Raw genomic sequence first — 23,350 nt, 5'->3', positions numbered from 1 at the left:
ACACTTTTGCATGCGATCAAACCAATTTTCGAAGCACTTTTTCCACTCCGATTGAGACACCTCCAAAGCATGGTTTTTGAATGCTTCAACAGCATCTTCTGGCGACGAAAATCGTTGACCACGCATTATTTTCTTGATGTGTGGGAATAAAAAGAAGTCATTGGGTGCCAAGTCAGGGCTGTATGGCGGATGACCCACCGCTGCCTCAAGGCACTTTCTCATATCATCAGCATTCTTTTAACCAAAAACTTACGTTTCTCTAAGACACATCTTCAGCATATTCATGTAACTTTTGCATACTTCGTTTCAGTATCAGGACCATACAACTTTCCTGCTTTGTTTGTTCTAGTTTTTTAGCTTTGCTGTTGTCCATTTGTAATGAATCTACTAGCAATTAACAAACTATCTGAACTTTTTTCGATTACTAGACCTAACCACACTTGTCAAAGACATTCTTTTAAACTAAAAATAAACCTAGCTTAATACTAATAATGTGGCCAATCTGCAACAAACATTATGGGTGAGCTTTTAAATTCTAAAAGCCATCCAAAGTGAGCCGCTGGCGATGACAACCCTCCACTTAAAAGAGCCTTGCAATGACTTAAGCTGTTGTATTTCACATTTACTAACATATTTAAGCCTCTATTCATATATAAATCTGTTATAGTAGTGTCAATTAGTGTTTGAATACTAGTGCAACCGTCACTGGTTCGAAACACTAATGCAAAAATTCAAATTTCAAATATTTAAATTGTCGGCGCTGCCTTTGGCTGCTGATCACAACCAGTACAAAAATCGTTCTGAGAGAGCCTAAAACTTATAGTGCGCACAATACTCGTATATTGCAAATATCACGATGAGCGCCCCAATTTAAGCGAGCTGCTCGGCCACCTATTTGTAACAAGTTGTTGGGCAATATTATTATTATTATTATATATACATAAATGTATACATACAAACATATATATGCATAATTAACTGCACATATTTATACCATATACGAACTAAATTGAGTTCAACGCAGTGCACCACAAGCCAACCCACAAATCAGTATTCATTTGCAGCTTCCGCTTTTGCATCTTTACTAGCCAACGCACACAAAGTATTCAGATAAAACAGAGAGTATAATAAAGTTTTAAAATTAAAAAAAATAAAAATGATATAAATTGACTTCCTGTTGCGTGGCTGGTGCAATGGCAAATAAATTATGCGCTTAAAAAATGTTTTAGAAAATTATAAGAGAATTAAAAAAAAAAATATTGTGGGTGAAGTAAAAAGTTCGCGGAGATAAGAGTAGGGGAAGAAGTTGCAAAGTAAAAGCCTTATGCTCTTCCTGTTGCATGCAGCAACCACGTGGACAAGTGCCACAGCTGCAAGGCAATTGAAACATTTTAGCAGCAATAATAGAGGAAGTGGGTGCTTAGCAGAAATAAAACTTAATGTGAAAAAAAAACGAAAAAATAAAGTAAAATAAAATAAAATAAGAGAAAAAGGTAAAAAAAAACAGAAAAAATAAATAAAAATAAACACTAAAAAATGAAGAATGAAAAAGAGAATTAAAACTTTTTATTTCCAACAACAACCGCAAAAGAAATTACAGCAAAGTATTAATAGTAGATTTAAAATATAGCAAATAAATGTGGAAAATGTGAAAATAACTGTAAAAGCGTTATAAAAGTAAGTGTTTTGTTTGCTTCACTCTCATTCATGCTCTTCTCTCTCTCTCTCTTTTGAATGTCTTTGCAGAACTTATTTTGGTTTTTATGGCAGAAGTTTGGATTGCTGCAGTTAATGTGCAACAGCACAGCCAGCAGTACTAAAGAGCGCTACAACAACAATAACAATAGCAACAACTACTACAACAACAACGGTAACGGCAACGGCTATGAAAAAGACTAAGCAAACGAACAATAAAAGCGCCGAGTTGCCAAAGAAATAAAGGAAGTATGTATAACAACAACAACCACAAGCAAACGTAACGAAATCGAAAGAAACAACAACAACAAGGAAAAAAAACAAAAACTGCCATACAAAAGAGTATAATACTGTATAAGTAGCAATAGTAAATGCAAATAAAGCGACCATAAGCGCTTGCAACAACAGCAACAAACATACACAAAGTACTAAAATCGTACAACAACAGCAAACCAAGCAGTAAAGTTGCTCAACAAAATATCAACAACAACAGCAACAAAACGCAAAGTAGTAAAATCGTGCAACAACATATTAACAACAACAACAAAGTCTGCGAATGCGTGCAACAAAATCGAAAGAGCTTACGCTTGGACACCTGCAACTCGCTGGATTCAGGCGCCGCATGCAGCACCAACCGCCACAGCTACAAAGCTAAACAAATAAAGAAAGCGGAGATAAAAAAGTTTAACAAAAATCCGCAGCAACTGCATAGCGCAGCAGCGAAGTGGCATTAGTATTCCACATATACTCATACACACTCATACATGCGCACCCATACATATGCGTGCAATTACAGTTAGCATAAAACGCGCAACTTTTTTCACTTTCGCGCGCCTCTTCGCCAATCTGTCTAACGCTCATTGCATTGCTCTCACTCGCTGGCCATAAACGCAACGTCTCACTAGCACCAACCAACACCAGCGCCATCGCCACCATCATGGGTCAGTTTAAATGTTGCTGCGTAGGCACTTTGTGGAGTAATGTTTTTCTACTACTCATCACAATCGGCTACCGGAGCGGAAGCGGCAGTGGTACGCTCGTGTTTGCACAAGGTAGGAGTCAAAAAGTACACAAACACACATAAACGCATATGCATTCATTACAAAATGTTAACGCCATCGCCGCCATGTGTGGCCTTTTATATGCTTACGCGCGCAAAATGGAAAATGCAAGCAATTACTACACAAACACTATTTACTATATACCATGTATGTACATACATGCATACATCCATGAATATCTTTGAATACACATAAACGTGTTTTGATACATATTCACACGCTTGGAAAATTTCATTTGAAAATTGTAGACAAATATTTGAGGCACATTTTTTTTCAATATTGTGTGCAAATGAAATTAAATATTGTATAATAGTATAGGCCAGCGACAGCAGTGAGAAAGCCTGTGAGAAGTATTTAGCGGGAGTACTCGTGGATCACTTCCTATATAGATTTTTTTATTAGTACTATCAGTTTATTCCGTATTACCCTTCACAAATAAAATAATTTCACTACACGAACTTGATTCGATCTCAACAATTTTTTCGAAGATTGTAGAACATCATCCATGCAAAATTATATTCAGCTTGTATGGGAGCTAAATCGTGTGGAGAAAAGATGTATGCAAATTTTCAGATTGATATCTCAAAAAATGCGGATATACACAGACGGACATGACTACATCGCCTCATCTCGTCATACTGGTCTAGTACATACATACATATTTTATATGATCCTTATGAGCTTTACAAACAGCTTCGCAAACTTAATATATACTGTTCTGGGTATGAACTACTAGTACTAGTTGCAATGTAAACAACGTCTTTACGTTCATACTCATTTGGGTAAAATAAAGGGTGATTTTTTAAGAGCTTGATAACTTTTTAAAAAAAAAAAACGCATAAAATTTGCAAAATCTCATCGGTTCTTTATTTGAAACGTTAGATTGGTTCATGACATTTACTTTTTGAAGATAATTTCATTTAAATGTTGACCGCGGCTGCGTCTTAGGTGATCCATTCGGAAAGTCCAATTTTGGGCAACTTTTTCGAGCATTTCGGCCGGAATAGCCCGAATTTCTTCGGAAATGTTGTCTTCCAAAGCTGGAATAGTTGCTGGCTTATTTCTGTAGACTTTAGACTTGACGTAGCCCCACAAAAAATAGTCTAAAGGCGTTAAATCGCATGATCTTGGTGGCCAACTTACGGGTCCATTTCTTGAGATGAATTGTTGTCCGAAGTTTTCCCTCAAAATGGCCATAGAATCGCGAGCTGTGTGGCATGTAGCGCCATCTTGTTGAAACCACATGTCAACCAAGTTCAGTTCTTCCATTTTTGGCAACAAAAAGTTTGTTAGCATCGAACGATAGCGATCGCCATTCACCGTAACGTTGCGTCCAACAGCATCTTTGAAAAAATACGGTCCAATGATTCCACCAGCGTACAAACCACACCAAACAGTGCATTTTTCGGGATGCATGGGCAGTTCTTGAACGGCTTCTGGTTGCTCTTCACCCCAAATGCGGCAATTTTGCTTATTTACGTAGCCATTCAACCAGAAATGAGCCTCATCGCTGAACAAAATTTGTCGATAAAAAAGCATTTCGAACCGAACACTGATTTTGGTAATAAAATTCAATGATTTGCAAGCGTTGCTCGTTAGTAAGTCTATTCATGATGAAATGTCAAAGCATACTGAGCATCTTTCTCTTTGACACCATGTCTGAAATCCCACGTGATCTGTCAAATACTAATGCATGAAAATCCTAACCTCAAAAAAATCACCCGTTAGTACATGCATAATGCATAATTCAATTCAAAAAGTCTGGGTTTCTGCTTTGACCAGGAATGTAATTAAAATCATTAACGATTTTTCAATAAGAGCCTTAGAAAGTTTTTTTTAAATAAAACAATCAATGAAATTTTTTACTCCTGTGAAAGTACATTCGATGACATTATGTATAGAACTCGATTCCTTTTCCATGACCCCCACGGGTACGCTCGCAGAACTCCAAGCGCTGAACCCCATTCGTGCCAAAAATATCCGGTAATCACTGCGCGGTAGAGATTCCCATTCACAGTAAGGTGCCGGTCTTAATCATCACGAAAGAAATACGGCCTAATGAAGCCGCCGGTTCATAAACTACACCAAACCGTAATCTTTTCACGATGCAATGGTGGCTCTGGGAGTACGTATGAATGTACTTTCACAGGAATAGAGAATTCCATTGATATCCCATTTTTTATTTTATTTAAAAAAAAAAAACTTTTTAATAAGAGCGCTATTGAATATCTATTGACTCCGAATTTCGAGGAAAAATTTTACTAATTTTGGGTCATTGTTGGATTGTGTATCTTTTCATGATGAAATAGTAACTGAAGAGAAATGTCAAAAGAGCGGAGAAAAATATCGTGTCATTTGGTATCCCTATTGGTCTACTTTTATAGCGTTTTTATTGAAAAACCCGTTAATAAACTTCGATTACTAGAATACGGTTTCAATCATCTTCATTATACCCTGAACAGGGTATACTAAGTTTGTCACGAAGTTTGTATGAAGGAAGTGTCGGAGACCCTATAAAGTATAAATGTATATAAATAATCAGTATGTTGAGCTGAGCTTAGCCATCATCTCCGAAGAAATTTTTCAGATCGGCTAACTATAGCACATAGCTGCCATACAAACCCAACGATCGGAGTCAAGGGCTTGTATGGAATACTTTCGCATTTGACGTGGTATATTCACTCCGAAGAAGTTGTTCACATTGGATTTCTTTGGCACATAGCTTCCATATAAACTGAGCACATAGTTACTAAAATAAATGTACCTGTGAAGGGTACATTAGCTTCGGTGCAGCCGAAGTTAACGTTTTTTCTTGTTTTGTCTTTTATTTAATATTAACTTGTGTGTATGTAAAATGGATTTAAGAAATAATAATAATCTTACAGATAACTTAAGGGGGAACCTGCTTTAGCAGATTCGAACAATCGATTTTTTTTATTTTTGATAAATCTCTTTAAAAATTATCTAAGAATATATGCCCAAAGTTAAAGAAAAGGAATTCGAAATATTGTCGAATCTAGAGGGAAAATAGTGGCCGAACGTCTAGCAGATGTATCAGCGCTTGGGCAGAAAGAGAAAACTTTGACGCGCGATTTCCCGGTTTTTCATTATCACGATCTTTCTTAATTGACGGACAGAATAAAAAAAACTAAGCGTCGTAGGGAACGGGCGCAAAGTTTATAATCTTTAAAATTGTATTCTATTTAAACTAAAAAATCAAAGAAAAGTTAAGTTCGAACATATTTTTAAACAGCATAAACTAAAACCTACTTTTTTCAATTTTTAAAAAATTTAGAATTTTACACTATTTCAGAATTATAACACTATAAGATAAGTTATTAACAAAATATTTTAACTAAGTGGCTAATAAGTACTCGTAGTATAGAAAGGCATCTAAAGCTTAAAATAGCTTAAGAAGTGGCGGGCCCCTTCCCCTAATATGTTTAATGTATAAATATCACAAGTTACTAATGCTATATACACCAAGCTTGCTGAGAACGAATCCCACCAGCCCTTTCTGAGATAATGTTAAAATCCCAAAAAGCAAAAAGTGCGATAACTTACTAAAAAATACGTCGAAAGCAATAATAAGCCACATAGAAGCTGGCGTAAAAATTTGCCAGTGAATGTGGCACCACCCATTCTTAGTTAAAATCTCAAAAACTGCTCGACCGATATCAACAAAATTTCGATATCACATTATTATTAAATTTCACTGTGAAAAATGGCGAAATCGGACTACAATCACGACTACTTTCTGGGCGATAACTCGATGTTTTCCATGATTTTATTGGTATTCGTCGTCACAGGTCTTCCGCCGGGTGGATTATTCATGGTATCGTTTTCACCCGCTCTGAATCGTCGAAACCATTCCTCTGCAGTTCGAATTGATAGATTACCATCCCCTAAAACACCATTAATCTTACGGAACGTTTCTCTAGCGAATTTGCCTTTAACGAAGGAAAACTTTAAAATAGCGCAAATTTCGGCGTTAGTGAACTCAATGTTTACACGTTTATAACTGTTGAATGCAATATTCAAGTTAATCATTCATAGCGTCTTTTTGTAGGTATGTCAAGACCTTTCAAAGATGTACATATAGTACAAGCTCTGCAGCGCTTTATACACAGTCGCGAAATTCAAAAGACAAAAAGGCGGGAGATATTTGACAATTTAATATAAATCAAGCATCAATTCTTCATTGAAGAAAACTTTGCAGAAATAGTGGCTTAAGATAGGATATTTTTGATCCGAAAACAGTGCAAATGGATTATGAATTTTCACGCCCTCAGATATCGAATATGTGGACCACAGTGTCCATGGCTGACTTCACACCGAAAATATCGCTAATTTTGTGATATATCTTAATGAAGTTCGAAGAGCATCTTATCCTTATAATAATGTGTGTGTCAAAAATTGGTAAAAGAGAGTCAATAATTCTCCTAGCCGCACATGTAGTGATTTCCCACAGTCCATCTAGCTTTAAACCATTTTGAAGAATTATGTGACATTTTCATTCTCGTAGAATTAAGTGAACATGTTTTAGTTATCAATGCACTTTAGCGCTAAAAAATAATATAATTAGTATAGATCTTGATATTGAACTATATCTCTGTTATACTCAACGTATTTGCTGTAGATTAGGTTGATTTAGAAGTACAAGGTTATACGTATAACTATTTCTGGTGGCGCCACCTATTGGTTTGATCTCTTGTTGTCATTTAAGACAATTGGATAACTACAATCGATTTTATCGTTCAAAAAGTGACAGCAGCTTTTGATCATCGGTCGTAAAATGCATTTTGAGCAAAGAGCAAATATTAAATTTTGTTTTAAAATTGGGAAAACGTTTACTGAAACATTTCAAATGACGAAAACAGTTTATGGTGATCAGTGCCTATCCCGTAGTAATGTGCCTGAGTGGTTTAGGCGATTCCAAGAAGGTCGTGAGGACGAGAGCCATCACCGAAAAAAAGTCATCTTCAGAAATCAAAAATAAAGACAATGCTGATTTGTTTTTACGATTCCGAGAGTATTGTACACCGAGAGTTTATCCCACCTGGCCAAACGATTATTGCTGTGTTTTACCTTGGTGTTATGAAGCGTCTTTTGTCTCGCATTCGTCGTGCTCGACCACAATACTGTGAAGCAGGGTCCTGGCGCCTGTTGCACGATAATGCGCCGTGTCATCGGTCGACGCTTGTCACTGATTTTTTGACAAAAAACTCCATATTAACCATTAATCACTCACCTTACTCACCTGATTTGGCACCCTATGATTTTTACCTATTTGGAAAACTTCATTTGCCCATGAAAGGACACTGGTTTCAGGACATTTCAGCTATCCAAAAGGTGACGACCGATATTCTGAAGAGCATTCCGAAAAATGACCTTAAACACTCATTTGAAATGCTAATTGACTGGGCTAACCGCTTTATCAAAGCACAAAGACACTACTTGGAATAAAAAAATATAAATTTTGAAATATAATTTTTGAAAAATACTCGTATAAACTTTTTGTTGTTTTTTTAACAGTCCTGTTTCTTTTGCGACAGACCTTGTATATAAAAATATTCGAACTAAGGCAAAATGTAGTAGTGAAACTATATAAGTGAACGACGAATAATATAAGGTAATTGAAACTGTATTGAATATCAAGACCTTCTGAATTATTTAATATCATTTCTCTAAAAAAATTTCTTGCCTTTTCGGCATTAAACAGAAAAGGAAATCATCGCAATGTCAAATATCGAATGTTGGAAATTACTTATGACTACACTAGAAGAGCAAATTTTCATCTCTTTAGCAATTCTCAATAAACTAGGTATTGGTTATACTCTTTGGGGTTATAACTGTGCTCCGACTGTGACACCGGACCACTTTACGAATGGAATGGTTTTATAAAAAAAGTAATAATGATTAACAAAATTCTTATTAGCGAGTCTTCTTCTTCTTTACTGGCGTAGACACCGCTTACGCGATTATAGCCGAGTCAACAACAGCGCGCCAGTCATTTCTTCTCTTCGCTACGTGGCGCCAATTGGATATTCTAAGCGAAGCCAGGTCCTTCTCCACTTGGTCCTTCCAACGGAGTGGAGGTCTTCCTCTTCCTCTGCTTCCCGCGGCGGGTATTGCGTCGAATACTTTCAGAGTTGGATTGTTTTCATCCATCCGGACGACATGACCTAGCCAGCGTAGCCGCTGTCTTTTAATTCGCTGTACTATGTCAATGTCGTCGTATATCTCGTACAGCTCATCGTTCCATCGAGTACGATATTCGCCGTGACCAGGGCGCAAAGGACCATAAATCTTTCGCAGAACTTTTCTCTCGAAACGTTGACTCATCGGTTGTTGTCATCGTCCAAGCCTCTGCACGACATAGCAGGGCGGGAATTATGAGTGACTTATAGAGTTTGGTTTTTGTTTGTCGAGAGAGGACTTTACTTTTCAATTGCCTACTTAGTCCGAAGTAGCACCTGTTGGCAAGAGTAATCCTGCGTTGGATTTCCTGGCTGACATTGTTGGTGGTGTTAATGCTGGTTCCTAAATAGACGAAATTATCTACAACTTCAAAGTTATGACTGTCAACAGTGACGTGAGTGCCAAGTCGCGAGTGCGACGACTGTTTGTTTGATGACAGGAGATATTTCGTTTTGCCCTCGTTCACTGCCAGACCCATTTGCGTTGCTTCCTTGTTCAGTCTGGAGAAAGCAGAACTAACTGCGCGGGTGTTGATGCCGATGATATCTATACACTCTTATAAAAGATTGTACCTGCACGATTAAGTTCTGCAGCTCGAATAATTTTCTCCAGCAGCAGATTGAAGAAGTCGCACGATAGGGAGTCGCCTTGTCTGAAACCTCGTTTGGTATCGAACGGCTCGGAGAGTTCCTTCCCGATCCTAACGGAGCTTTTGGTGCTGCTCAACGTCAGTTTACACAGCCGTATTAGCTTTGCGGGGATACCAAATTCAGACATCGCGGCATAAAGGCAGCTCCTTTTCGTACTGTCGAAAGCAGCTTTGAAGTCGACGAAAAGGTGGTGTGTGTCGATTCTCCTTTCACGGGTGTTTTCCAAGATTTGGCGCATGGTGAATATCTGGTCGGTTGTTGATTTGCCAGGTCTAAAGCCACACTGATAAGGTCCAATCAGTTTGTTGACGGTGGGCTTTAATCTTTCACACAATACGCTCTATAGAACCTTATATGCGATGTTGAGGAGGCTAATCCCACGGTAGTTGGCGCAGATTGCGGGGTCTCCTTTTTTATGGATTGGGCATTGCACACTTAAATTCCAATCGTTGGCCATACTTTCGTCCAACCATATTTTGCAAAGAAGCTGATGAATAGCTCGACCGGCAATCCATAGGCCCCTGCCGCTTTGTTGTTTTTCAGGCGAGCAATTGCTATTCGAACTTCGTCATGATCGGTCGAATGGAACGTCTGCTCCATCGTCATCGATTGGGGTATCGGGTTCGCCTTCTCCTCGTGTTGTGCGTTCACTGCCATTCAGCAGGCTGGAGAAGTGTTCCCTCCATAATTTAAGTATGCTCTGGGCATCGGTGGCTAGATCACCTTGGGGGGTTCTACAAGAGTATGCTCCGGTCTTGAAACCTTCTGTAAGCCGCCGCATCTTTTCGTAGAATTTTCGAGCATTACCCCTGCCGGCCAGCTTATCAAGCTCTTCGTACTCACGCATTTCGGCCTCTTTCTTTTTCTGTCTACAAATGCGTCTCGCTTCCCTCTTCAACTCTCGGTATCTATCCCATCTTATTAACGAGTACCCTAATCTTTTATGTGATAGTAAAGATACATCTTTTTTTATCTTTTCCGCACCGGTTTTTTTCTACTATGAACAGGATACATTGAGTTAGCCACTAGTTTTGTAACACCCGGAAGAAAATGTTGGAGACCCTGTAAAGTACTACATACATATAGAAATTATGAGCAGCGTGACGAACCACGTCGATATAGCTTGACGCAAAAGAACTGTCAAAATGTTTTCGTTTATTGCAAGCCGTTAGCACAGGGCATTGTTGAAGAAAAAATATACACAACTTTGTTGCAGAACTTTGGGCCACTCTGAGAACTACTGAAACAATTGAATTACTCCATAGAATATGAAACTTGCAAAAGTACCGAAACTATTTTTGCTTCTAGGATTAATTATTAACAGAAATACTATTCAACTTCTTTTAGCTCTTTTCACAGTAAACACTATATCACAAGTATGATCAGTATCCATTTAAAGTATCAAACGTTTCGGATAATATAAAGGCTTTGACTAAGGCAAGCTTGTAGGCATTTTCACAAATAAACTATAACTGTCTCATCCATGATGATATCTATGACGATCGAAAAGCAATGAGCCCTATGAAAAACATACTTATGCATGGTTACGAGGAGATATCTGAGATGTGATTGTGAATCTCGTATATCCATTTACTTTGCAATCAATTCAAAATATGATAGTTATCAAAAAATAACTCCACCACCTGTAAGTTCATCGATCGTTTGCCTGTCTGTTTAGTAAGCGATTACCTGCTCGCTATTTTCTTGAGATACACGTAAGAGTGCATAAAAAAGGTATACATAAGTCAATTTTCAAAATAATACAAAAATTGCATGAGAAAAGTGCACTCACTAGTCGAACAAGGACATTTAATGCGAAATATTTCCACTTTAAAGCTTCAACGCTTGAATGCAGCGTAATTGAGCGCTTGCAAAGTGCATTAGATATGAGAATTATGCAGCCATTGTTGTTGTAGTTTATCATCCACTGTTGTCAGCAAATTTATTTGTGCCACACATGTGCTTTGCGCACTTAACCCTCCATTTTCACTTGACACCACGAAACACACACACACACACACATATGTATATATCCATACATATACACATTTGAATGCATTTAACATACAATGCTTCATATAATTCTCACGTTCACAATCCATTCAACCAAGCAACTAACCAAACGGGCTGTCGTCACTTCCATTTGCAGGCCATAATCAACCAGATGAGCCGGAGCCGGAGTTCTTGGCGCAATTGACCAACTTTTCAGTGCCGCAAGGGCGCGATGTCTCATTCACGTGCGTGGTCAACAACTTGGGCCAGTATCGGGTAAGTAGCTGCATTGGCCATACATTCTAAGCTTTATAAGTATAACGGACGGTGTGAGGCTCCAGCAGATACTACATTTATATTATACATATATGTCTGTACCAAAAGTGTGGGGCATCTGCTGTCAGAGCACATTACTATAGATAGTATGTATGTTGTTAGTGCGAGTGTGCCTGCTGAGGGGCCAGCGTTGCAATAAATTATTTTGCACTCTCAAGTGCAGAGCACGTCCACTCCCGTTCGGTGGGTGGTAATATTTATGTATGCGATTGTAGCAGTAACTGCAACCTTGGTCCTTTTGGGTGCAATAGTAGTCGTCGCAGATATTGGATGCTCACGTACCATGGCTGCATATACTTAATGAAATATACTTGTATGTATTGTGCACGAATTTGTAGTGTATTGATGAAATGAAGTAAATGAACATACTACGTTTCTATGGAATATTTTTGATGGTTTTAATGCGAGAAAATTGAATTAGAGATGCTAAGAAATAACTGTATTTTCTTCCTCTCCAGCTTAACCTTTAGCTGATGTGTGTAGTTCGGTACATTACTTTTTACTCTTGTATATTCCTTAAACCACTGACGGTAAAGATTTTCAATAAAAGGATAAGATCGTGCTGATACTAAAGTTGTTTTTTTTTTGTTTTGAAACCCGTTGGTTACTAGAAGTGATGAAACAGAGATTAAGCCTGGAGGAATTTCTTATTTGGGAGCATCAAAGTGCGCTCAGAAAAGTTTTCAAATAAATTCTTGAAGTGGGTATGAGTTCATATTAAACCACAATAAAACTTACTCTTCGCTCCGATATGGTTGTGTCTGAAATGTTGGCCACACTGCCATAGAATGCAACAAATTTGGCTCCCAAATCATATTTGTTGGGTTTAGAGATATTATAAATACTTCAAACTACGTATATACATTAAATATTTCAATGAATTTGTTTTAAGTAATATTTTAAGTATTGAATATTTATTGTGAAATTTCAATTAATTAATTCTGCATATTGTCAAATAGCCAGCATTGGTAATCATTCAAATACAAATAGCTCCTCACACCATCATCATCATTTTGTGATTTATGTAAACGGAAATTATAACCAGACTTTAATATGCTCAATTGTAGCTTTGCATACTTCAAAAAGTGCTTTTCTTTAATTAAAAGCAATAATTTTTCAACAACGGATTTTGTGGTGAATGCAATTATAAGAATGTATGATTTAAGGAGACTTCGTCAACAGCTTCTAGCAAATGATTTTATTTGCAAACATGAAATATAACTTAGTTGTGGTTGACTTTTGTGCTTATAAATGCCTTAAATTGAATGTTTATACTGTTTTCTTAATTGTAATTGCAGCTTAAGATTCGCAAACAAACAGACAGCACATCTGCACAAATCAACTTGAATTACAAATTTATTTTTTATTGCTGCAGTTGTTTATACGGCGTAAGAAGATTTGTGCAATATATAGTTGCAAAGTGACCTATAAAACACTTTCTGACAGCTGCGTAATACTATTGTAAATAAAACTATAAATTTAATCATTTAATGCACCAGAAAACCAAATGAAAAGGATATTCACCGTGACTTGTGCGTACCATATAAGAGTATGTGTGTGTGTTTATGTAAAATAATACCTTTTAATGTGCATAGACACACATGTGCAATTATACTGTGTATAAGTATGTGTCTAAATTGTGTGTGTAAATATGCTCAGATATTTTATGTACATTTACAGTTATGTAAGGATCTGCTAATGAATACATCTACTAATTCACATAACCACAACCACTGAGGCAGAGAGTATACACAGTAACTGTGAATAATATGCTTGAACTGATATAAATATTAATAAACAAAATAAATTTAGATACAAATTATTGTATAAATATTTCGGCCGCTTTCCATATGTACGCGCACATATTCATTTTCTCATGGATTTCGCTCCAAAAAAAAACCTTACTGGTTTTTAATTTTTTTTTTTTTTTTTTTTATTCGTTTACATTGAGCCTCACAAATACCAAAGATTTCATTCAAGCACTTGTTTCTAAACGTTCTGTTTGTATAACAGTTATATACTATAATGATCCGATCTGAACAGACTCCTCGGAAATTGCTTTAATTGTCTTAAAAAATAACCCAACCAAATTTGTGAAGATATCTCGTCAAATGAAACATTTTTCATAAAAGCTCTTTACTCCGACCGTTATGTTTGTATGGCATCTATATGCTATAGAAATCTGTTCTAAATAATTTTTTCGGAGGCAAGTTGCCATTGCTTCAAGCAATAACCCAATAACCCATGCTAAATTTTTTGAAGATAAAAAATCATATTAAAAAGCCCTCCCTCCATACATGCACTTTATTTGCTTATCAGTTTTTGATGAGATAATTGGGAGTACAAAATTACAGATCGCTATCTCAATCGCTGTGAGACTAATCCGCAGCTGTCTGTATACAGATAGATTGAGCTCTTGATTCTGATCATCTAAATAGATATTCATTTTATAGGGTCAACGGCGTTTCTTTTAAGCTGTTACAAACTTCGTGGCAAACTTATTATACATTTTTCAAGGTAAAAAAAGTTGTTCACTATTTTCTGACATGAAAATTTAATTTACTGATTTACCGAATAAAATAAAAAAAAAAAACTGAGAAAAATACTTAGACAACTTACTCATGTTTTTATGAAACCCGTTTTTAAGGAATAACAAATATTTATCTTGTCTTCGATTTTCATACTTACAAGGTATGACAATTAAGTAATGAGACTGATTCCAGAAAAACCTATACAGCGATTCCGGTGCGTTTTCAATGCTTCGTAAAATTTCTGGAACGCTTCGACTGCGATGTCCGCGAGTACCCCCGTCACAGCCGCCTGGATGTCTGTAATCGACTCAAAATGGGTTCCTTTGACCACCGATTTTGTTTTAGGAAACCAAAAAAGTCACAGGGTGACATGTCGGGCGACTAAGATGGCTGTTGCAGCACGGCGATCCCTTTAGATACCAAATACTGGGACACGCTGAGGGCGGTGTGGCACAGTGCGTTATCGTGATGAAGGATCCAGTTACGAGCGATGTCTAGGCGTACCCTGTAGACTCGTTTTCGCAATCTTTCGAGTACTTCATCTTCTTCCTGCAAGTTCAAAATTTTATATGAGGAAACAACAGACAAGTTTCTAGAGTTTTTATATTGAAATTATTCTAGTTTCAATAGAAAAGAGTTAATAAAAACCTAGCAAATGAAGAATAATATGTTTCTTTCTACCCTCTATTTTTACTTCTACCAAAGTTAACATTTTTATTATACCAATCTGTAATATTTATACCAGTTAACTCTTCATCGTTCACGAAGTTTTCGCGATTCAACGGCACATGCATCTCAAAATATTAAGAATCGTTTGTTGTTGATAAGTAGTCTTATGTTTATTTGTTAACAATCTATGAATCCTATGAATCTAGACTCAGGTATAAGAGTTTCTTACTTGACATTTTCCAAATGAAACGAGTTGTTATATTTCTGTCGTAATTTTAAACAACGCTTTTTGTTCTTTCATTTATGACGTCTCCCAAAAAATTATCAATTATTATTGATTCAAATTAGTGGAGTAGTTTGAACACTCTTCTTTAGTCACTTAATTTTTGCTATTGCATATTGTTAAGTGAAATTCTGCGATTTTACTCAAAAACCCGTTACTGACATTAATTTTCAATAGGAGTAACAATTTGAATGAGCTCTGCTTAGATTTTTATTGTTGTATCGCTATAACATATAGCTTCGCTTGTAGATTTGGTAAATACCGCCTTGTTAGCCGCCTACAATCAGACATAAATTCACTTCCCTTCAGGTTGCGTAGATCCAACCGTTCCGAGAAGGCTTTCTAGGTTGGTGGTAAATTATTATGGGTTCTCCTGGAGTTTAACTTCAAGCAGTTGTGCTTCTAGTTAATTGTTCATATTTACTAAAATAAGTTTTATAATAAATATTAATTTCGAATCTGTACTCACAGCCTTTTAATTTCTACTGAAACATATCTTTATATATAAAAATTACGTGGCATTTTGTTTGTCCGCGATGGACTCTTAAACTACTGAACCGATTTTAGCAAAATTTGGCAAAATGTGTCCCGTTCAAACTAACTTAGAAGATAGGATAGTAAAAATAATTTATAAATAAAAAATACAGTTAAAGCTCTATTAAATTGGCACTCTGTTAAGCGGACACCTCCATTAACCATGAACAATGGCCGGTCACACAAATTGTTGATGTTTACTAAGTGCAATCTATTAAGCGGGCACTCTATTAACTGGACAAAAAGGCTGGTAACCAGACATTGAGAAGGCAGCCTTAAACTCATTATTTTTTCCAACGATCTTTATTTGTATGAACATATTCAAAATTAAACCTCAAGTACAATCCCTTGGATTCTTATACCAACGTTAAACGTTTTCGCCTTTGTTCGTAACTAAAATGTTCACAGTGTTGAATAGTTTATTATATGAATAATAGTATAAAATGTGTACCACAGCAACGCGCGGTCAGTTCCACTAGTATAAATAAATGTATATATATTTTTTTGACCGTTAGTTTAGTTTTGTGACCAAGTGATTCACCTGAAGCATTACTTTTAAAAATACGTTTCAGCTTGTTTTGATTTCCGCTTAAAATTCTCTATACAACTTAGTGTATAGTACACATTTCATGAAGGGAATAAAGTCAATAAGTAACTAAAGTCTCATAATAAGAAGTAAACCAAACCCCCAAAAAACGGGTTTTCTAAATTTCAATAACATTATATATAATACGTAGAATGTGTAATACCTCAACTCTTTATGCTTTTACACGAACAATTCTCGGAGTGAATGTATCCTTATGCTCTTTTAAGCTGTTGATTTAATGGAGTTATTTATGCGACTCCAGGCTATGCTTCGTCTAATTTATATGTCAGCATAAGTATGTTTCGTGTGCACAAACAAATGAATATATGGTGGCAGAGATAAATAGGAATTTATGTACATAAATACATTGCTAATAGGATGACAGCGAAAACGTACCAAGTGCATTTTAAACGAAAATAAGATCTAAATATTTATATAAATAATTATTTTTTAAAATAACTTCATATGAAAACGTTTTGTTTTCTTTTTAATTTTAAAAATTAGGAACTCAAAAAATTATTTTTTTTTACCAACGAATTTTTTATCATCCTTCATCGCTTCCTAAAGACTGAGAGATACTCTCAAAGACCTACTAGCTCTTAGTAGCTAGTTAGACACATGTTTGCCTCTTCTTGGTAACAAACCACTTTCCAAATATCAACAACTTTAATAACTGAGCCAAATCGACTTATTTGCTTTTATCATCCCATAGGATGCATACTTACATATGTTTATCTTAAATTACCTTAAGGATACATATAAGTAATACTAAGTATAAGTGTTACATATGTGCAGCAATGTGGTAAGTTCCTATGTTTATGCGCTTCTTTAGCGTAATAAGCCATAAAATCTTAACTTGTACTTAAGTAAGCTTCTCTGTGTGAATTTCTCTTGGCTTTATACCACCAAGTGTAAGTGTTTTGGTGCGTTTTAAGCATTATTAATATTATTTAGCGCATTATAACTTTATAGATAACTAGTAAAGCTAGCACTAACTATTAAATTAACTAGTTTACTTCATTTCAGTTAATTTTCAAATCTCAATGCAATTGAAAAGTAGTAAACTTCATCTATCTTCATTTGGTACACCGCCAATTGCTCGGCGAAATTTGTTGACGTGTTTTGAGAAACAATGACAAATAGCAATTGATATTTTATAAGACTTTTAATATTTATAAAGTGATTTTGAAGAACAGGGTTTGTCCAGAAAGTATTAGGTTAGAGTCAATTTAAAAATAGGCTTCTTCTGTGTCGATGCAGCGCTGCCAGCGCGATTTTCAAGCATTGAATTGACGGCGGTATTCTCCCGGAATAGCCTTGAGAGCCGAGATGCATGCTGCTTGGATCCCCTTTTTCGTCTCAAAAGAATAGGAAGATTGCCTATTTGTCTCGGAATCATACTCAAAGATCCATGACTCATCACCTCTGATTACATTATTCAAAAATTGGGTGTCACATTCACACACGTTCAAATTTTCTTGGCACAGTTTCACTCCCCGCAATTTCTGGTCGTCAGTGAGCACTTTTTGGATCATCTTCGCGCACACCTAGCGCATGTTCAAGTGCTCCGTCACAATATCATGACCCACAGATTTTTATAAATTTAACAACTGGGCAATTAAAGGGTTAGGGGTAGTCAGAGGCACGAAAAAATTAGAATTTTCAGTATTTTTTTTGCTATTAAATCATGTGGTTTTACAAAAATAGTAATATGGCATTATTATATAATGTGTTGACTTGAAGTCACGAAAATTTCAAAAAAACACTGTTGACACTGTTCCCAAAAAAAGTACTTGAGGTGACAACTATAAGTCCTTGGAGATTCATCTAAAATCAATCGGACAGAAAAAATTAGTTTTATAAATAGATAAACTCGGGATTGATCGAGGGATTTGTTTTTTTTTTTTTTCAAAAATTAACAAAATGGCGGACTCAGGAAATTTTGTTCTAAATTTTTGGGAAAAAATCAACAGTTAGTTTGTCTTAAAAAATCGGAATTTTTGAAAAACAAAAAATTCTTCGATCAGACCCGAGTTTATTAAGTATTCTAAAAGCTGTATAAATTTCATTACAATCTACTGAGCGGTTTTCGAGTTACAGTTGTCACCAGTTCAAAAAACACAGTTTTGAGAAAAACGCGTTAAAAGTTTCGCACTATCGCTTTGAAGTGCCCAAGTTATCTTTGTTATTTGTCAAATAACCTAAAAACTAATTATCTGGTCAACGTGAAATTTCAGAGAATATTTCCAAGATATTACACTTAACGAAAATGCAAAAAAAAAAAAATATAATTTTTTGAAAATTCTAACTTCCCCTAACCCTTTAAGCGAATATTTAGTCGACGGTCTGAGTTCGAAACTTTGCCTACTCAAGTTACATTGTCGGTGTTTGTCGAAGACGCAGTTCTCCCAGGACGGTTTTCATCAGTGACCCCTTCCCAGCCCTCCAAAAAGGCCTGGTGCCACCGAAACACACCACTTCTTGCTAAATCGACATCTAGGTAAGCCTGCTTGATCATATCAAACGTCTCTGTTGCAGCTTTTCCGAGCTTCACACAGAATGTAATCACGTACCTCTGCTCTAACGAACGCTGCATTTTCGGCTTGCACAACTCACAGAAAAATTGTCGTCTGAAAATGTTTGTCCTGACTCTCCAGCTGCTCGGATACAAGTGACCAGCCGCTCGTTTTTTAGCTAGGAACGCTCTCTACCGAATCCAGTCAGTGCGCGCATGCTCCGAAGTACAGTCGCGGTGGAAGAAAATCAGTCCTATTACTTTCCGGACAAACCCTGTATAGTGCTACTGTTACAAATATTTTTTTTTCTATTTCTAAGGAATCAATTCAAAATTCTATAATTTGTATCTCTTAGTATCTCATGTCAAAAAATTATCGACGTCGAACTAAACCTTTTCGAGACCGCACCAACCGAAAATGTACACACCGGTGCTCACGGCTGAGTTTGAAGATCTCAGCAATCTGTAGGGTCAGTAGTGTAATACGAGTAGTGTGAAATTCAAAAGAATATTTTTTTATTAACCCTTGCGTTAAGGACGGGTACAATCGGAGCAATGCGCCCCCTAAGTACATGTACCTAATACAAAGATTTTTAAATAGGCGGTTAGTTTTATAACGCATATATCTGTCAAAACATTATATAAGATATCTTATTCGAGTCCGGAGTGAATCTCGTTCTAATAACAGTGTATCCTTGTGCCTAAAATGGATCATAGTCAATCTGTAACGAAATTCTGAAAGCATGGACTTCTGGCATTGATATGTTGGATATGTATAGTCGGGTCAATACTGCTTTTTACCCCCATACACTTAATATGAACAGTTTCGAACTTCTACATTAATATCAAATCTAGATAAAATCGGATGACAATATTGCCAGCTCTTTCACATAAGAAATATTTCATTTTTCATTTAATGTCTTAGATATCTTAGCAACTTGGGGTCAACGCAGAATATTGGGTATTAATTTAAACAATTGAATAATGCCGATAATTTATGAATTCAGTCATCGATCCAATCCAGTTCTACCTAACACATACGAGTATAAAGACTTTCGTAATTCTATCAGAATTTAAAACAATATTACGGTCAGTGTCTGAACTACTTCTACATATAAATTGCATGAAAACATGTTCCCGAATATAATTGAGTACGCGATGTAGTTTATGGGTCGTCCTTACATCGAAAATTGACCGGGTTCAATACAATCTTATGAAGAAAAAGTTTCATTTCTATAAAAAATGCCACGATTAAATAGCTCTTGGCTATCTCGCTGACAGTCTAGGATGTTGAACGTTTCTTTCAATCGACGTTTTAGCTACAGCGTCCTCTGTTTTGTGGGTCATTTAGCCGGTACCTCTGTTTTACTTTTAGGACACAGTTTTCGTTTTACAGCAGTTTCTTTCCTGAATCGATTTGCGAGTCTCGGATCTACGGTGGTAAGGTGCGGCCGCGTTTTATGCTCGGACTTTCTCTACTTTTTTCGTAAGTAAACTTTCCTTCGTCCGGTTTGACTTGAAGCTAAGTCTTTCGAGGCTTTTGACGGCGACTTTACATTTCGTTTTTGCCTTCAAACCTACTTACTGGAGTTTGCCATTGGTCTAGTCTTTATCGCCGGCATAGTACTTTTAAAATTCTTTAGAGAGCGTAGCAATGCTTGCTTTACCGCAGTGTTGACGCTTTCAACTCTTTCAAGGTCTGAGTGTTCATAGGCTTTAGCACCTTTACTCGTACGTTGCAAAGTGGGCTTGATAGTAGCACCTCCTACTACTACTGTTAATTTAGATAATTTTACTAACCGACCAAAATTAATTTTATGACGAAATATCTTTACGAAATTTAGCATGGATTATTATTGTCCAAGATAATGCTAGTACCTCTGAACAAATTATGAAAATGGCACCAATAAAGCCTATAGATACATTAAATTCTCTACAAGCTCAATATTAAGCCAGCGTTGACAATGAGACCTGTGAAAACAATAAAAATAACTTAAATTTTCATATAATCTTACCATGCCAGCATAAGTAAGCACCACCCTAACGCTTTCCAATAACACACACATACATAAGTGACGATTCTTTTATCATTTATTGTGTATTTGTGGTCACTCTTACGTGGTCTTTTGTTTTTATTTATGCAACAGACTACTACTAAACGCACTTATGCGCCCACAAGCACACCTCAGCATATATATATGTGTGTGTGTGTGAGGACAACCTTTTCTGCAATGACAGCCGCGCTACACACATTTGTATGCCACTTGCTGTTTGTTTTTGCCTTCATTTTGTATATGTTAAGCGTATTTGGAGCGTGTGTGTATATACTTACCGACATTAATATAATACATGTTTATTTGTTTGCTTATAAATTATATACTTGTATTGTATATGTGTGTATTTTCTATCAACTTATGTATACTTTTCAGGTTGCATGGATTAAATCCGACTCGAAAGCAATACTCGGCATTCACACCCATATGGTGTCACTTAATCCCAGATTATCAGTGACACACAATGGGCACAACACCTGGAAACTTCACATATCCCACGTGCAGCTCAACGATTCAGGCAGCTACATGTGCCAGGTGAACACAGATCCCATGAAGAGTCTGGTAAGTAAACTCACCTAAAACCTCCACCTTAACTAAATGAAACTGACCGGTAGTGAACCAAGTAAATGGGTAGATAATAAAGGTATTACTTTGTGTGGAATGAAGGACTTAGTTGGTGGCAGGACACTGCAGCATGCAGCAGGACCAACTGGACACAACTAAGTCAGCGGCTGAGACAGCGTGCAGCTACGCTTTGGGATTTGAGTAACTTAAGCCGTTAAGTCACACATACCTGAGTATGTATGTATGTGGTAGAGCATATGCTCAGCTGCCGGCTGCTCGCAATCCCAAACACGTTTTTATTAAATATATATATGTGTGTGCATATGTATATGTGTGCGCATAATTCGAGGTGTGACCTGTAATTTAAAGTGTAAGCCATCTCTGCTCTATCCACTGAACTTTAACATTTCGTTACATGAACCAATGTTATTTAAGCTTAGCTGGGAGCTGATAAACAATAGCAACAAGCTCAACGCAATTCACATACCAACCAACTTTGGTAGCTTTACAGCATTCTTTCCAACGAAGATACCATGAGCATTCTTCCATTTGTTATACGTAAAGCTTCAATATACGCCACTAAGTAGCTCATGCCCACTTAAACGATTGCTAGGTGTACGGATGCTGTTATACTACTCTAAGCCTTAAGGGCTCTCAGTGACGCCATGGCGTATGAGCAACAATATTTGTGCTAAGAGAAAAAAATAGCACAAGCATGGCATGTGTCGCTATCGACGAATACTCAACTGATCCATAAATATACATTAATATGATATGTTTATAATAATCCCTAAGAATCACCAGGCACACACTTGCACACACACAAATGGATAAACATACATATGTAATATATGTATGTAGATATGCATGTGTGATATGTTTGAGCTCTACTATGCAAGTGCGACTGTCGCTTCTGGTCAACCCTATCGCATAATTCTACGTTTATGCCTCAGTAATCGGTCTCAGAAGCCATGCCTAAGCCATGCTGACTGAAATAATAATACAGTTAGTGATAATATTTTGCGGTCATTTGTACTTATAGATGATCAAAAGGTGTGCACATATCAGCGCACATACAAGTATGCATTGCTATACAATACTATAAAATAATATATACACGTATGTAGTAAATAAACGTATATGCATCAGTTTCTACACACTTGCAAACACATGCGCATATATGTATAATACATAACTACAGCATATGAATGTCAGGCGTTAAAGCCATACATGAGTTATCTAATAGCTCAAAGCATACGCTTAAGTGTAGATAAAGGGTTGAAGTGTGGCAGAGACACAATGCGATATATAAACTTCTTCAAACCACATACACTTGTATACGCCACACATTTGTCCTCTTCACACACACTCGCCCGCAAGTATGCTACAATAATAATAACGCAGCCGTTGGCCCCACATTATGGCTACCTCATGAATATTTTTCTCATGCCTGCCGCTCGACCACTCATCGATGCCTTAGATTATTCCAATCAAATATGTGTGTATGGCTATGTGTGCATTTATGTGCACACTTCCGTGCAATTCATGTGGTTATTTGCCTGTGAGTGTACGCAGAATTCAATTATCTATTGATATGGGGGCCAAATGTTTGTTTGGCATGTATTTGAAATGAATTTTTACTATCGCATATACATAAATTTGCCTTTGCCCAGCTTTTG

The 23,350-nt window shown here is 36.5% G+C and overlaps 1 protein-coding gene across 5 annotated transcripts in view; it reads left to right on the top strand.

The window, feature by feature from the left end:
- LOC105224785 (lachesin) overlaps positions 1 to 23,350 on the top strand; it is a 212,562-nt gene that overhangs the window by 121,896 nt on the left and 67,316 nt on the right. For all 5 annotated transcript variants that reach the window (XR_007421412.1, XR_007421414.1, XR_007421408.1 and 2 more), the window contains 3 exons: positions 1,747 to 2,747; positions 11,757 to 11,875; positions 21,483 to 21,668. Coding sequence is in view for 1 of the 5 variants with exons in the window: in XM_049446851.1 (XP_049302808.1) it covers positions 2,633 to 2,747; positions 11,757 to 11,875; positions 21,483 to 21,668 (420 nt within the window). In the remaining 4 variants the exon portion in view is untranslated. The remainder of the gene's footprint in view (positions 1 to 1,746; positions 2,748 to 11,756; positions 11,876 to 21,482; positions 21,669 to 23,350) is intronic.

This window comes from Bactrocera dorsalis, chromosome 1, assembly GCF_023373825.1.
Source record: "Bactrocera dorsalis isolate Fly_Bdor chromosome 1, ASM2337382v1, whole genome shotgun sequence".
NCBI classification, from domain to species: domain Eukaryota; kingdom Metazoa; phylum Arthropoda; class Insecta; order Diptera; family Tephritidae; genus Bactrocera; species Bactrocera dorsalis.
This window is presented reverse-complemented; position numbering and strand designations above follow the sequence as displayed.